This window comes from Delphinapterus leucas, chromosome 7 (genome assembly GCF_059928025.1).
Source record: "Delphinapterus leucas isolate spDelLeu-1000000601 "Yukka" chromosome 7, BTC_Dleu_Yukka2, whole genome shotgun sequence".
Classification (NCBI taxonomy): Eukaryota; Metazoa; Chordata; class Mammalia; order Artiodactyla; family Monodontidae; genus Delphinapterus; species Delphinapterus leucas.
The window spans coordinates 46,480,931-46,497,184 of record NC_143135.1 but is presented as its reverse complement, the minus strand read 5'-3'; the positions used below and the strand labels follow the sequence as shown (position 1 = coordinate 46,497,184).

Below are 16,254 nucleotides of genomic sequence, written 5' to 3'. Positions count from 1 at the left end.
TATGTTAAAGCTACATGATTTCCTTGGGAAGAAGAGGGAGCTGGCTAGAAAACCAAAACCAGACAACTGTCCAGGGCACTCCCCCTACCCTGGAGATCAAACCACCAATGAGGAGAATGTTAGGTGAGCACAGAACCCAACACAGAGTACTAGTCTGCTCAGGGAGGCCTTCCATTCAGAAGGATGTCCTGAAGGATAGGATGCAGCCCCTCTGTAACCAAGGAACCTGACAAAACTATCCAGAAGCAGTGTCCCATCAACCAGACTCTACCTCCATGCCCTGGGCAGTCTTGGTCCTTACTTCAGTCCCTATTTACTAGACACCTGAAGGTAACCTTTCATTCCCAAAACTCTGCCCAGCTTACCTCCATTCACAGACCATCTTCCCAAGGGTAGTTTCTAGGTAGCTCAGCTCATCACTTGTGCACTTACTGGCCAGTTTTGATGTCAAATAGAGGACGATCTCTTCTTAGGCCTTGCCGCCAACTCTCAAGGCCTCTCTTTCTGCTGGTAACAGACAGTATGTGATTAAGGACTGAAAGAGTGATGAAGCCCATAATGCTGTGAGGTCAGAGAGGGAGGAGATGCTAAGGTAAAAGCAGGAGATTTGGAGAAAAAAGACTAAAGGCTAGGCCCAGGCTCTATATCTTAGCAGCTCTATAGCCTCTGGCAAGTCAGTCAACCTTCTGTGCCTCAACTCTCTCATTCATAAAATTGGACTAGTAGAGTTGACCTCTCAGGCAGACACATTTTGTAAACTGCAGGGTGTATTTGGTTATTCTCACTGTGGGCTGGAGTGTTCTGGGAAGAGCAGAATGTAAGGTAGGGCTTAAAGGTTGAGGAAGCTTCAGGACATCTGGTCAGAAAGAAGATGAGTACTCCAGGCATGAGAAATGGCACTAGCACAGGAAAAAAGGTAGAAGGGATGTACCAAGTTTGGCTGCAGTAGAAAGCTTGTGCAGGGAAGAAGCCGAGGTTAGTTTGGAAAGGCAAGTGGGCTGTATTCTGCTGGTAATAGGGAGCTATCACACTTTTTGATCAAGTAACTGAAAGGATGAGAGTCATGTTTTAGGAAGATCAAACTGATAGAGGTGTGAAGGATGGGCGGATTGGAGGAGGGTTAGAATACAGGCAGGGTGATCACAGGAGGGTGCCGAACTCCAGATAAGACAGAAGATGAGGGCCTTAATGAAGGCCATGGCACGAGGGCTAAAAAGGAGAAAGCAGATTTGAGAGACAGGTATAGAAAAAAAGACAACGGTGACAGCGTATTAGAGGAAAAGAATGCTTGGGGACAATTTTCAAGTCTCCCTGACATCACTATCTGGGTGGACGAGGCTGCTCACCAAGCTACAGAATAAAGAAGACACCAGAGAACCAGGAAGATCAAAGTATTTGGATATGTCTATCTAGGATGTCTTAGAATGTCCAAGGGATACTAACCAGAAATTAAGTGAATATATGAGTCTGGAGCTCAGCAACAGAGATGTGAATTGAAGCCACCCAAGATGAGTTCACCCAAGAACACTGTGTACTATGAAAAGTTAAGAGAGGCAAGGACAGAAGGCTGAAGACACCAATACTTAAATGGTGGACAAATATAGAAGAACCTAAAAGGAAGACAGAGAAGTAGCCAGAAAGATAGGAGGAAGGCAAGAGATTAGTTAGAAAAAGAAGTCAAATGGGTAAAGTACAACAAAGAATAAGTGGTATGAGGAAGAGTACATTCAGTTCAGTGTTTGGTTAATTGATGACCTCCATAAGAGCAATTTCATTGAAATAATGGGGCTGAGAGCTAGACTGCAGTGGATTAAACAATGAATGGGAAACTAGCAAATGGACAGGATTTGTTGACTATTCTTTTGGGGAGCTTGGCTGAAAAGGAAAGAGCAAGGATAATAAATAGAAAAGGGAGAATTTAGGATATTTTAGCTAAAATGTATTTTAGCTGAAGGGAACAAGGCACAGAAAATACACCCAAACACACACTGAGTGACTGAGGGAATGTGATCTTGAACATTGGCTGAGATTTAAGGCGGAAAGGATGTCTCTTGCACTTTAGTTTAGAAAGGGAGGTGAGGGTAGGTGCATTCATTCACTTAACGATCATTTGTTGAACATGTACTACATGCCAGGAGCTAGGAGTCCATGGATAAAAGAAAATAATCCTCCAGTCTTTAAGAAATTTTGTCTAGTAGGAAAGACAAATGTGGATCAACAATTACATAAGAGCTCTGTACTAGATTTTGAGGTGGCACAGTGGGGGGAGGTGAGCAACTATGGCTGAATGGGTCAGAGGAAGTATTACAAGAGGAGACCCTTGCATAGGGTCCAGATTGAGCAGGGGTTCTCTGGTCCAGGAGAGGAGGGGGTCACGGGCATGCCAAGTAGGTTGCAGTGAAAATTAAAATGTGGCGGGTAGAAGATTTACAGAGTCTGGAGAATAAAGAACCCTAAAGCGACCAGGCGTAGAGGTCCCTGAACTCAGGTTGTTCCAACTGAGGACGACCGGGACGATAGCACAAGGGCAAAGGAGAAAGGAAGACCTTGAGCCCACTCAGTAGTGTGGGCGAGAAGGTCCCGGAGGGTGGTAGAGGCATCTAGAAAGACTTTAAAGGGAGCAGGAATAAAGGGAGCAGGAAGAGACATCGGGTGGGCACACAGGGTCAAACAGGACCTTGCGGTTTCTCACTGCGGCCAGGGGACAAGCAAGCAACCGCTACCGCCCGAGCCGAGCCGACCACCAAAAACACAGCGAGACGCATGGGGCTGCTCAGGATGGGGCGGTTGGTGAGCAGCAGAGAAATACAGTGTGCCCAGCAGGTTCCTGGGCCGTGTCCCTGGGAAAAGCGCCCGGCCCACCTGGACCCCAGCTGCGTGCACTACAGCGTCCCAAGCCCCGCCTTCCGCGCCAGCGCTCCGCCTCTGAGGCCGAGCGCACGCGTGACAGCACGGAGAAGGCGCTCGGCCCCCGCAGCCTCCGGAACAACTCTATGACGGAGAGTTCACCCCACAGGAAGTGGAAACAGCAAAAACCCGCAGCAGCTCAAGACCCGCGACGCCAAAAAAGCTCCGCCCGCGGCCCGGCCTCCGGACCGGAAGTGAGGCCTTGGCTCCGCCCCCGACCTCGATAGCTCGCGAGACTTTGCAGGGCCCTTCCTTTTTCGTCTCGGTCGCTGACATGGTAGGTGATTTTTCTGATACGTCCGCATAGTTGCTGGCCTAGGCCGCGATCTTTACTCACCTTGCACCCCAGCCACGTACTCCCGAGCTTGGCCCGGTCCTCCAGGCCGCTCATGGCCAGCCGCAGGGCGGGGTAGCCGGCGTGGGTCCGGGGCGGGGCGGGGAGCCTGGGGCCGCGTGTTCATCCTGCGGTTCGGTTTCTCGAGACACGCGGTCCGGGGTTCCCGGGCGCCTCCCTGATGAGGCCGCACGGCCCCGGGCCAAGCCGTAACCTCGACTTTGCTGAAGGTGCAACAAAGCAGATCCTTGACCCCCAGGCCTATAGGCCTCTCACAGACTGGCAAGCTTCGCCCCCTGCCCCTCTTCCCTTAGGCCTTATCACCAAGCACCTTTTCCCACACAGCCATCCAGACTAAGGAAGACCCGGAAACTTAGGGGGCATGTGAGCCACGGCCACGGCCGCATCGGTAAGTACTGTCTCCACATCCTGGTCGGCCTTGGGCTATCTCTGCATGGTGCTAGCTTGTCAGGAAGTAGGTAACTTAGAGAAGTGGGTTAGTTAGAGCTCTTGGCGGTCGAGTCGGATTGAATTTGATCATTAGCTGTTGGCTTTATCTTTGAGAATTCTCTAGTACTCCAGTTTTAGAGAATTTCACGTCAGTTGGGGGGTTGGAAATTGAGCGGGGTCCAGTATTGAATTGGTTGAAGGTATGGAGTACTGTGTTAGTGTTGTGAGGTGGAACACTGCAAAGTGATGATTATCCCAGAGTCTTGAAGGAACAGCATTGCTGGAAGAGGGGTATTAAGCAAAGGCACAGAGGTATGGGGAAGTGCTTTTGCGAGAAGTAATATCGAGGGGTTGGAGAAGGCTATTTTAGCCATGTAGCTTTGTGTTTCTGCAGGCAAACACCGGAAGCACCCGGGAGGCCGCGGTAATGCTGGTGGCATGCATCACCACAGGATCAACTTCGACAAATAGTGAGTGTTTTTCGGACTCTGCCTTTACTGACACTGACAGCTTTGGATTTAGGGGTAGAGGGTAGTTAAGAACATCTTCAACGGGAAGCAAGGCTCTTACCACTCAGAAACCTTGCCTGTGGCTGGGTTTCGTCAAGTTAATATTTGATGTGAACTGAGAACTTGTCACCGAGGCTAGAGTCACGCTTGGGTATCGGCTATTGCCTTAGTGTGCTAGAGTCCTCGAAGAGAAACTGCTGACCTTATTCACTGGCTGTGGCCCTCGTGGCATAGTCAGTCACCGGGTTTGTGACATGCATCAGATTGACTTACACAACTGTTAGATCCGTTTAACGCCCACAAATTAGCGGGGTTGTGTTTTAACTATTTGTTTAGGAGACCTGTGTTATAGGAGTGTGGGGAAGCTGTCAAGTGACCTGAATCCTAGTCTTGGCACTGCCTCTGACTTTCTCAGTGACTTACTCTGGTTCCGTGAAATAAGGCTAGTCTTTTCCACCTGATAGTCTTTGGTGGCTTTTTAAAGATTTGTTTTATTCAAGAAGTGGAGTACCTGCTTTGTCACTCTTCTGCATGAGTGCACAACTTACACTGTAATGGGGTGGAGATGGTAAACATAGCTTTTTAGTTGGAGTGAGGTAATGGAAATGGTTGCCTTCTTTTCCCAGTCACCCAGGATACTTTGGGAAAGTTGGTATGAGGCATTACCACTTAAAGAGGAACCAGAGCTTCTGCCCAACTGTCAACCTTGATAAATTGTGGACCTTGGTCAGTGAGCAGACACGGGTAAATGCTGCCAAGAACAAGACTGGAGCTGCTCCTATCATTGATGTGGTGCGATCGGTGAGTGAATTGAATATTTTTTGCCTTTCAAAATTCTGGATAATATACTTGCACCTAAAGTCTATACCCAGATACCTACTAGACAGTTCCACTTTCCGTAGCATTTCCACGGGTACTTACTGATCAAAATTGAACTCTTGTTCAATTGTGATTCATGCAAAACATTTGAAGAGTAGTTCTTCCACTCCCTCGTTCATTTACTTCATTTTTCACTTGAACGTTTTCCGATCGGTTATCTTATTCCTAGTGTCAGTGCCCTGATTTGTACGGGTTTCTCACCTGAACTATTGGTAGTAATTTAGGTCAGCTGGCTCTGGTCTGTTTTACACAAGACTGCATGAGGCACAGCCCTTGACCCTTTATGTTTCTTACAGAATAAAATCCTAATATGTTCAATTGTTATTTAAGGCCCAACATTATCTGAAGAGAACCCCCGCTCCCCCCCCCAAAAAAAAGTATTTTTGTATATCATTAGGAGTTCTGGTCCTTGTGTCAGTCTTACCCACTGTGGGTATGGAGGTGGTGGGAATCCTGAGGGGCCTTTCAGTAAAGTTTTAAAATTCCCTTTCTCAGCCTCTTCTTTGAGCAATTCTGATGACCATGACTTGGAGCATTGCTGGAAATGTGCTTTTCCTTTTTTGCTTATCAAGTCGTAATTGAATAGGAGAAAGCGTTTGAGCTCTGCCCGAGACTAGAGTCACATCCTGACAGCTCTTGTCCTGGTGTGCTAGAGTCCTCGGAGAGAATCTGCTGGTCTTGATTCACTGGCGAGGGCAGTCAGTGCCCCCGGGAGTGCCCAGATCAGAAACATGCTCTCCCTGGCCCCTAGATGGAGTGGATTGGTAGGCATTTTTCTTCGTACCCATCACAGAGTTGGTGACTGCCACGGTGCATTATAAACACTTTTCTCTGTTCTTCTAGGGTTACTACAAAGTTCTGGGGAAGGGAAAGCTCCCAAAGCAGCCTGTCATCGTGAAAGCCAAATTCTTCAGCAGAAGAGCTGAGGAGAAGATTAAGGGTGTCGGTGGGGCTTGTGTCCTGGTAGCTTGAAGCCACGTGGTGGGAGATTCATTAAATGATAAGTGCTTTTCTCTTCTGGTCTGAGTGAGGGCTCTTTGGCACTTCTACCTCCCTACCTAACAGGTTCTAGGAGTAAGGGTGTGAGGACCTGGGCTCTTCCACCAGCTCCCCTCAAAGTATGGAAGAGATGGCACCAACACTTAGAATAAGGCCTTGGCTGGTTACCTAATTTGAGGCTTCTCACTTACAAAGTGAGAATGATACCTGTTGGTGCCATCATACCATTGAAAGGCCTATTGGCATTGTATGCTCTGAATTTATAAATGAGTGGGACAATGTGCCCTTAATTGTTCCATGTCAAGGGGGGAAAACTCATGATCTTTACAAGATTTTGATGAGTCATGTTGGAAAGATGGGTCAGTGGTAGGATAGAAGTGGTTCTTTGGAACTTACTTCGTCAGTTTAAGGTTCTTCCACCTGGCTTCCTCATCTCAGACCAAACCATTCTGGTCATAATCAAAATGTTGGAATGGGGCCCAACAGTCTGAATTTTAAACACACCAGGGCTTTTACACATCAGAGTGGTTTGGATTCTAGAAAGCAGTTGTCAGGATTTATGGGTCCTTGTGCATAGGAGTCTTAATGTTCAAAGAAATAACGTCATGAAATGCTAATGATTTTCCTTGCAGCGTGAAATGTATCTAATAGAGAAATTTGGGGAATGCTAAAGGCCAGAAACCAGAATCAGGTTTCCTAGGGTTTGTTACCTCCTGCAAAACCAAGAAGATGAGCAATGCTTGTGTGCAGATAGGACCCTCTTAGATCCTGGTAAATTATAATTTGGTATAGTTTTCCAAGATTTTGAAAGTTTTTTGACCCATAATAGAACTTGCAGTCTAGAACCCTGACCAAAGAATGGTTAAGATGGCACTTACTTAAGCCTCCTAAAACTCTACTTACATGTTTAGTTTGGTAGAGGGTGGTTTCTGTATTGTGTTGTGGGATCATAAATGGGCTGGGAACTATGACTTTCTGTGAGACTAATTTGTCATGACAGCCTTCAGAAGATATTGGGGATGGTCAAATGTAAGGAAAGACGGGAGGAAATGTAATTGATTTGTATAATGGAGAGTTAAAGGTGTCAGGAAGGCACTCAGTTGGATAAGCTAATAACTGGATCATTTACATCTTCTGTTGGTACTGGTGGAGAAAGGTCAAAATCGGGTTTCCCTTAATGTCTTTTGGAGGACTTCTAATAGGGAAGCTTCGAAGCCTTCTAGACACTGAAGGTACAGGAATGTGTAAATACAGTGTCTTGAGATCCAGGCCGGATTTGAAATTTATCTCTAACCCGAATAGCTGTGCGACTGAGGCTTAGTCCAGCTTTCTCGTCTTTAAATTTAGGTAAACGCACCTACTTGAGGATTGTGTGGATTAAGTAAGATGGAAAGCATTTACTAAATTTTTGTGTTTCGCTCTTAGTAACCAGCATGTAAGTGAACCATTATTACCTGAGCAGACAAGTCAGTTAACCTTGGTGTGATTCAGTTAACGGGAAAGTGGTCTAAACACAGGAAAGAGCAAACGTGCATTTAGGAAACCCAGTTTGGAAAGGTTAGGCAAGTTGGGAGGTGTTATATGGGAGATGAGCATGGAGTGAACAGTTATTCTGGCCCGGCTGTAGTTTAAGGGCACAAGGCTACAGTGGAAGGCTGGAGGGGGGACCATGAGGATGGAAGACAGGATTCAGAAGACATAAGGGACAGACAGGACTTGGTGACTGAATTGGGGTGGGGCTGGCAGCAAAATATGGTTTAGGGGGAGGATAGGTGGTCAGTAGTCCCTTTATGGCTAGCTTCTTCCAAGGTTTCATTGCTAGAACCTTGCAGTATAACTATCCTGAAACTGGATGGGATAATGCTCATCCCAATCCTATATGGAGGTGCTGCTGTTGGACATGCATGCTAAATATGAAAGTCACTAGTACAGCCATTCTGAATAGGGAGGATGCCTCAGGAGTATAGCTGCTGATCTGTGTGAGCTGCCATGTTCTGGCTTGCTCACTCACCATTATCTACAGGTGATAACTGGGCAGATGTTCTGATTACTCCCAGGTAATACTGTTGCCAAAGGAAGCTGGGTTACTGGTGAAAAGCCAAACATGTGCAAGATAATGGAGGACACGGACCTAGAGCAAGTGCTTATCTTTCATAGGACCGAAGGCAAACCTTACGCTTTGGTTTTATATCTGAGAGTGAAACGTGCCAATGCTGAGATACCAAATATAGCCGATGCATAGGAAAAGTTGATGCATTAGACTGTCGAGCTTTGATTAGCCTGTCCGGTAGGCACAGAGACCCATACTGCCACTGCCTCTTCAGTGGCCGATGGCAAGTGCACGGTGTTGATGAGATTCTCCCATGTAGGGGGAGCAGGTGCCCCGTAACTTAACAGGTGCCCCCTAACAAAGGTTAACGGCTAAATTTTCTATCAGCTTGAATTGCTAAGTATATTTCTAGCCTAATAATTAATGTATGTGCTTTAAATACATTGTTATTCAAACCTCGGAGCTGCCACTGTGACTTCCAATTTATGGAAAATGTCCGCCACATAATTTGCAAAAGCCCTCATTGTCAAAACCAGCTAAATAGGATTTTAACTTTTCAATTCAAATAAATATGACTATGCGATGGCTAACTAGCCCAGTAGCAGCCAACCCGGGATGAAAAGCAGCCAAAGGCGTGCACCACCGGCCGGAGGCAGGCAGCGCTCGCAGCGCTCGCGTACCTGCGCTGCGGGGTGGGAGGTTACCGGGATGCCAGCGGCTGGAGCCCTGTGGAGGCTGGCGCCCTAGCAGCCGCTCTCGTTGGTCCCTACCGCCCGACGTCCTTGTCGCACTCAAACCGTCCGCACCGCACAGCCGCTCTCCTCTCCCTTGCCGCTGAGCCACTTCCCAAGGGTGTGAGGTTCTGGTTCCGGCGTCACTTTGATCTCTGTCCCACCCCAGGGCCGGAAGCATGATAGGCGCCGATCCGCCATTTCCGGCAGGGGGCGGGGCCGGCCCGTGGCGCGCGGACGAGGCGGGAGGTTTAACCCGGCCAGTGTCCAAGTGCGGCGTGGTGGGCGCACAGCCTACGTCGCCAGCCTCGCCGCACTCAATTTCCGCTTTGGCTGCGCGGAAGAAGAGAAGCTGTGGCCTTTTGATGCACTTTCAAGATGGGAATTTCCATATCTCTCAGATTACGTTGCCGTTAAAAGATAATGAGTGTTCGAGGTACTTTGGGATTAAAAAAAAAAAAAACTTGTACGTGCATGGGAAGGTTCTAGAAGAACAATGCAGAAGGGATTTTTTCCTCATGAGTTTTGGGAGGTGAGGAAGATGATGTGTGCTTTGGTACAGTTTGTTTCTTCCTTAACCAAATGCATATTACTTTCACGTTAAAAAGCAATATAAATAGACAACTTTAACTACAAGTTATGGTAGCTTGTCAGTGCTGAAAAGTAATATTTTCTCTTATTCTAGAACTTCATGACCTTTTAAATTACACCCACCCCCACAGCCCATAGGCAAGTAAATTCAAGATGTTTTGGAATGCCACACTGTGTGGCTCTAGAAACTAATTTTGTGTGTCGCCCCTAGGAAGAATAGGTTAAGTGTATGTTTCATTTCTAGCTCTGTTTTGCAGCCCAGTTTTTGTTTTACTTTCATTTCCACTTAAAGTTGGTTTAAAAAAAAAACAACCCCCAATTTATGTATCCTTATAAATCAGTCCTTTGGGGTACAAGGTGAGTTATAAGTCTTATTTGCAAAACAAAGGGTATTTTTAACAAAATTTAAACTGATCTGTGATATAATTAGAATAATTTTCTTGGGGTCCTAATTCCACATACCATCCAGCGTGAACCACAGTTGCTTTCCAAGAGCATTCCAAAATATTGCCTTTAAAAAGCCCATACTTCTCATTTCAACACTGTGTTTACCAGAGCATGGTAATTTACTGAAAAGAGCATTTAGAAAGATGTAATGGCACAACCTGCCCTGCTCTAAAAGTTACCAGACCGATTACTGGAGAAAACCCCAGGGCCTTTCTTAACTCCAGAATGGAGGAGGGCTGACAGTTCATAGGCACTGGGACTTCTGGTAGAGGAGACAGCATTGAGCTGCCCCTGAGCAATTTCCCAGAAAGGCACTGTCTAAGCACCGTTATTTTCGGTAGTGTGGGCACCATCCTCGGGGGGGTGGGGCGCATTTTGTAAAGGTACGGGAGCATTTTTGGTCACAATTATGGAAGGGAAGCAACCAGAGATGCTTGATGTCCTGCAATGTATGGGTTGATTCTAAACCAGGGGTCCGCGGTCTGTTAGGAACTGGGCCACACAGCAGGAGGGGAGCAGTGGGCAAGTGAGCAAAGCCACCTCTGCTGCTCCCCATCGCTCACGTTACTGCCTGAGCCACCCCCCAGCCCCACCCCTTACCTGGAAGAACTGTCTTCCGTGACACTGGTCCCTGGTGCCAAAAAGGCTGGGGACCGCTGCTCTAAACAGCAAAGGAAAACCTAGCTTAGAACCTACCTTCATTTTACACACAATCAGAATCAAAAAGATGTGTTATTGGTTTTTTGTGTTTGTTTTGTTTTTGTTTTTTGCAGGTTTCATATACTTCTCAGTTTTCCAGGATTCCAGCTATTGTTTAAATCAGGGGAAGCTCAAAATGTGTTTTGTTTAGAATATTGCCAACAATTGTTCATTTCAGAAAACTCTCTTACTAAGTGGTTAACACCCACTTAGTAGAATCTGAGTTGCTAATTCGACACACTTTTTCTGCATGCGTAGCTGTTGCATTCACAGTAATTCTGTGCACGGGCATAAGCATCTGACTTAATTGTATCTTATAATACAGTTGTGCCCAAGCATTCACATATTTTAAGTACATGTTATTTTATGACAAAATACTTTTCCTTTTATTTCTCCCCTTTTATATTATGGTTAAGACTATATTACAGTTAAGATGTGTTTAGGTAGGTTACATTATCTATGAATTTCATTTCAGGATAGTAAAAGGGAGAGTTAACAGTATTTGCTATAGAGAAAGAGTGTTGCATCTGCTAGGATTGAGAATCATCAGTTTAGGTGTCCAGAGATCACGTGAAAGCAGAACTTGGAAAGAAGCCCTAAATACTTTTTGTCAACCCCAAACCAGGCCCCCTGGACACACCCTCCTCTACCTTCCAGATGAGACTTCTGGGCGAGGCACAGAGCAGTCACTGTATGGGCCCTTGCAGCCCATTCCAAGCCACTGTGTGCCAGTATCGGTTTTCTAGATTGGGATGAGAGCTGTGGCCATGGGAGGAGGCGGGAACCCCTAGGGTTAAAATGCACTGTATTTTAAAGCTACATACAAGTTACAGATTTTTAAAAATAATAATTTACACCTATATACCTTGTGATCTGATCACATGTCTGAGGATTCTGTGGAGCCACATTAAAAAGGAGAGGGAGAGGAAAGGAGAAAGAAATAGCACCTTTTGTAAACTATTATTTTATTAAGGAATCCACTTCTATGACTCATGAAGCCCAGGCTGAGTTAACAGTGACAAGTTCTGGAGGTAACAACACCCTACTCTGGACTTTCCAGTTATAACCACTGTCTTCTCTCTCTACCTCAGCTGAAAACCCAGACTCATGAGGCCTCAATCCCTGCCCTCCTATTCCTGGAAGATGCCAAAGCCAACTATGTAAGAGGCTTTCTCAGAGGAGAAGACGAATTTGTCTTCCCAGAAGACAAACCCTCTACTTTGCTTTATGGGGCAGACAGCAACCCCAAACCACGGACAGGTTGGGACCTGTGCAGGGCTCAGTGGAGATGGGGAAAAGAAGGAAAGGGGATTCAGAAAGGGATCGTCTCCTGTTTAACAAGCAGGCTAAGGTGGAAGGACAGGAAAACTTCACTCTATGATTCAAATCCACCAGACTCAAAGCCAATACCAATGAAGAGACTTCCAGCTTAATGCCTCACCCTGGGAATTTTCAAGGTCTCAGCTCTGTGAAGGCCTTGGGTGAGTGGAAAGCCTAAGCCACCCATATTCCCCACCTTGCTTCTCTCCTTGCTTTTCCAAGGAATATAGCAGAATTTTCTATATGCACACCTAGACTTCCAATGGAAAAAAAACTTCACAGAGTGACATGGAAGAGCCGTAGACAATGGGCCTGGGCTATAAGCCAGCCCTGGATTGGCTTTAGCTGGGCTTGACTCCACCAATGTTAAGATACCCAATGATGTCTTAAGGGCTTCATACTGAATAGGAAAATGTCAAGATTCACCTAATAGTGGAGCCAAGGGGCAATGAACATTCTTTCCATCACTGGAAACACATAGGATCTGAACAGTTAGCTGTTGGAGAGGGAAGCTGAACTAGAGCAATGATTAGGTATCTTCTAAGAGCAGTCATACAGCTCGGGCCAGAGAACTCAATTTCAGGGGAGGTCAGTGACCCACACTAAAGCTAAACTCTTAAATCAAGTACTCGGTTCCCTGCATGAAGGTGTTTCATCCCTGATGGGCCTGCCTCAGCCCATCCCCCTGGAGAGAGAACTCTAGATAATAAAGCCAAGAAACACATGGGGCTCTGGGCCCTAACAACTATACACTGTTTATTGAGAACACCCGTAGATGATGGGAAGGAGGGATGCCCTGTACCGCATCATGGCCACCACTGAGTGGGAGCCGGGCCCAGAGAACACTAGCAGAGCTGGGGGGTGGGCTTCCCATGACTCACTGACCATCACAAAGGTGGGAGGAATAGGAGAAGGCCAGGCCCAAGAGCCTGGTACCATGCTGCAAACGGGGGTTGATTGGCCTTTGCCTTTCAGAAACAGAGGATTAGGGGAGGGGGACTACTAGAAAAAAATAGAAACTCTAAGATTAAAAAAAAATAGTCCTGTACATAACAAGACAGCATGTGCTCTCCAGGGCCCGAGACTGGCAGCAGGGGCCTTAGGCAGGCAGGCAGGCCAGGAGCCTCCAGGGGAAGATCAGTGGTTCGGCTGAGACAGTCAGCTGCACATAATTGGCCAGTCGCCAGCACCCAGCAAAACTTCATCCGTGCTTGGGCAGGGCAGGAAAGCACCCGGCCTCTTGGGAATACACAAATATTTACCGGATTCTCTGCTCGTTACAGAAACAGATAAGAAAGCTTACAGCAGATTATTTACAAACAGTATCCTGGGATATTGTGAAGGCAGAGGTGGGCTGGCTTGGAGGGTGGGGTCTGTGGGGGCAGAGCAGCCATAGCAGCCCAGAGGGTCCAAGGCTGGGCCCCCTCCCCAGGCTCCAGGCTCTGCAAGGCACTGGACTCTTGTTACTGGGAAAGGGGGCTTAATTCTTCTTGTGGAGGAACTTCATTTTGTTGCCTGTGGGCCAGAGGAGGGCAAGAGTGAGAATGTTTCAGTATCATCTCTTCCAACAGCCCTAACCCTCTCAGTGGGAGAGAAGGATTAGAAAGACTGGATTACAGCTAGGTATGATCCAGGATGGTGAAAACACTCTAGAGCTCGAATTAGAGCACTGGCATTAATCATGTGTGGCTTTGGGCAAGCCATTTAACTTCTTCGGTCTCAATTTTCCTTTTAAAGTGAGACATGCTATGATGCTGTGATTTAGTCGGCTCAGCTCTTTGAAGGGCACTCTGGTGCTGCCACTTTTGTAGTTATACCCCTTATAGCCTCGAGGAAAGCTCACTGGTCCTAATGGCCCTTGCGCTCACTCAGGAAGGAGTGCACCCAGGAAGACCTGACCTAGGTGAGGCTCTATGAGATCTCTTCCTGTTCTGTCTACGGCCCCGATATAAATACCCACTGGCATGGGTTTAGAGTAGTTTGGGGTACAGATTCCCCCAGTCCCTCCCTTCTTGCTGAATATGTCTCATTAGTGACAAACCTACTTACCCAAACCGCGGAGAAACTTGTTCATTCCACTCTGCTCAGTGTCTGGCAGTTCCTCTAAATACTGCTCCACTCGCTGCTCAAAGAGGCCTGGGGAAGAGGAGAAACAGGAACAGAGAAGAGAACAGTCATTGGAGGAAGGGAAGGGGAGGCCTCCTGGAGGGGGACCAAAGGGCACAGATCCCAAAAAGGGGGAAACCAAAGGTCTGCAATTATAAGAGCATCCTACCAGAATTCAGACTGGCTCATCCATTCAGACTGGGCTCATCAGACTGGCCCATGTTCACTGCTGATGGCAAGAGCCCCTTGCCTCCCAGTGCACGTTCCTGAGCTGCATTATGGTGAGGATGCCACTCCTCGTATCAGAGCTGCCCCCAAGTGGACACCTTCTCCAGCTCCTTTTAGACCACACTACCATGTTGTTTCAAAAGGTTTGTTACACTAAATGGACAGTATTAGTGGGCAGAAGAAATAATAACCCTGAGGTTAGAAAGGTCTTGATGAGATGAAAAAGCCCTAGAGTGAGCAGAGCTGATGAAATAACAGAGATAAGATAACCTTTGTACTCTGAGGGCAGACTGTCACCAACCTAAGACAGTGAGCTAGCTCAGTTCTCTTCAAGGGCTTTCTCAACCCTGGATTCTCAGGACTCCCTAAACTGCACAGTCTGGTCTTTTTCTCTGAGTAAGGAAGGACCTGTGAATGCTGCGGGGATAGGTGGACATAAGCCCCACTCTTGCCGCGTGGCTCCAGCCTGTGCCCAGGCTTGTGAATGCATGTACTGGGGCAGGAGGAGAAGGTGCCCTTGGCAGTCTCTCTCAGAAGAAAAGGGATGTTAGGAGGCCTGCCCTGGCTAATAACTCAAGAGCTTCCTGATGGAAGCTCACCAGTGCCTGGCTACTCAGCCCTGCGGTAGCAGAAAAGTTGGAGGACTCCTGACATCCCCCCAGAACCCCCCATCCCAGGCTTTTCTGGCCTTACCCTTTGCCCGACACTTTCTTAGCTCCCTGTCTTGGATGAAGCCAGCAAACATCTGAGACTCCATAAAAACTTCAAGAAAACGGCGGATGCTTTTGGAGGCCACAGACTTGCGGAAGGCCTCTCGCTGAAAGGCCCGCTCCCCCTTCTCACTCTGGGTCAGGAAGAGGGAGTAGTGCCCAACAGTCTCCACAAAGAACCGGATAAACACCTCTGACACCAGCCCATTGAGGGTATTACATTCTGGAAGAGAAGAGAAAATCTTTGAGGTTCAGGTCAAGAGCCTGCATCCCCAGCCTCCAGCTGGTGGTGTCTCCCTCTCCTCGACGGAACTTCAGCCAGAACCATTTCTCTGTTCTTGAAACCTTAGCTCTTGTGCTCCCAGGCTTGTAACTCGTTCCTGAGCCAGGAGGTCGGAAACTGTGCTCTGAACACGGAAGCTGGGGAATACTTGCTGGATGAATGAAGATGGAGATTAGGGACCAGAGCGCCACTCCCCACACACCCTCACCCTCGGTGGTTTCCCTGGCTTCACAGGAAGAGGAAGTTCCCTCCATCTCCTGCAGTGGCTCGAGGCAGGGCCTGAGAGGGAGGAATAACTAGTGTCCGGTCAGCGAGAAGAGTCTCTGCGGTTGCCAACTGTCTTCAGGGTTTTTCTCCCCAAACTTCCTGAGGTAGAGAATTAGAGGCAAGAGGTAGCTCTGTAGCCTGGGCCACCCTAGAAGCAGCCCCAATGTTTAAGTTTCTGAACTCCCTCTGATAAAATACCACACTATTTCTCTCCCCTCAGACCCAGTCAAGCCACAACTCCTAGAGCCACACTAGTGGGGCTAGAGAATTCTAGGCTAAAGTGAGACCAAGGTCCTATACCTGAGCTTCACTAGCCAGAAGGGTCTGGTGCATAGAATCAGGGTCCAAGCACCATGAGGCCCAGGCCCAGGCCCAGAGCAGAGGGAGTCTGGGACCAGAACTGATTCTGCCTGGGGCAAGCCTCACTCACCATCATCGGAGTCGCTGTCAGAGTCCTGGGAGATCAGTTCATTCTTCCTCTCTAGAGCCTGCTCCAGAGCCGCCTGCAACTTCCTAGGTAACAACGTGTCCTCGTCATCCATCTGCAGGAGAAGGAAACCGCACAGTGACACTGACTGAGCACTTAACTTCGTGCCAGCCCTGTTTGAAAAGCCTGAATATATAATCTCATTTCATTCTCCCAAGGACCCTGATACTATTATCAACCTCATTTTAAGATAAGAAGCTGAGGCTCAGAGAGAGGTTAAGAAACTTGGCCAGGATCACAAAGATAAAAAGTGGTGG

At 47.6% G+C, this 16,254-nt stretch overlaps 3 protein-coding genes and 2 non-coding genes across 15 annotated transcripts in view; 3 read left to right on the top strand and 2 right to left on the bottom strand.

Annotated features, from left to right (window-relative positions):
* The window catches only part of TRIM66 (tripartite motif containing 66), a 56,212-nt gene extending 52,620 nt beyond the window's left edge, over positions 1–3,592 (bottom strand). Inside the window, exons 1-2 of one of the 3 annotated variants that reach the window (XM_022563154.3) lie at positions 2,678–3,592; positions 366–504 (exon numbers count right to left, since the gene is read on the bottom strand). The gene's annotated coding sequence lies outside the window, so the exon portion shown is untranslated. Of the gene's footprint in view, positions 1–365 lie in introns of all 3 variants that reach the window. The other 2 variants (XM_089915187.1, XM_089915188.1) reach the window with 2 other exon arrangements.
* On the top strand, positions 2,968–6,092 carry RPL27A (ribosomal protein L27a). Its single transcript, XM_022563169.3, has 5 exons — positions 2,968–3,184; positions 3,587–3,650; positions 4,086–4,161; positions 4,827–5,001; positions 5,923–6,092. Exons 1-5 carry the CDS (start codon positions 3,182–3,184, stop codon positions 6,049–6,051), a joined length of 447 nt encoding a protein of 148 aa, XP_022418877.1. The 5' UTR covers positions 2,968–3,181; the 3' UTR covers positions 6,052–6,092.
* Positions 4,329–4,458, top strand: LOC115803286 (small nucleolar RNA SNORA3/SNORA45 family). Its single transcript, XR_004023972.1, has one exon. It is a non-coding gene; the product is annotated as a small nucleolar RNA SNORA3/SNORA45 family (small nucleolar RNA).
* Positions 5,686–5,814, top strand: LOC115803285 (small nucleolar RNA SNORA3/SNORA45 family). The gene has a single exon (XR_004023971.1). It is a non-coding gene; the product is annotated as a small nucleolar RNA SNORA3/SNORA45 family (small nucleolar RNA).
* Positions 6,093–10,973: 4,881 nt separating the features above from the next.
* DENND2B (DENN domain containing 2B) overlaps positions 10,974–16,254 on the bottom strand; it is a 176,654-nt gene continuing 171,373 nt past the window's right edge. For 8 of the 9 annotated variants that reach the window (XM_089915191.1, XM_089915193.1, XM_089915195.1 and 5 more), the window contains 4 exons: positions 15,941–16,052; positions 14,944–15,183; positions 13,966–14,052; positions 10,974–13,431 (listed from right to left, as the gene is read on the bottom strand). In XM_089915191.1, the coding sequence (XP_089771317.1) occupies positions 13,397–13,431; positions 13,966–14,052; positions 14,944–15,183; positions 15,941–16,052 (474 nt within the window). In that variant the 3' untranslated portion in view covers positions 10,974–13,396. The remainder of the gene's footprint in view (positions 13,432–13,965; positions 14,053–14,943; positions 15,184–15,940; positions 16,053–16,254) is intronic. The other variant, XM_089915198.1, reaches the window with a different exon arrangement.

Coding starts and splice junctions, on each gene's coding strand:
- RPL27A (XM_022563169.3), top strand. Junction 4,162..4,826: donor AGGATCAACTTCGACAAATA/GTGAGTGTTTTT, acceptor TTCTTTTCCCAG/TCACCCAGGATACTTTGGGA. Junction 5,002..5,922: donor TCATTGATGTGGTGCGATCG/GTGAGTGAATTG, acceptor CTGTTCTTCTAG/GGTTACTACAAAGTTCTGGG.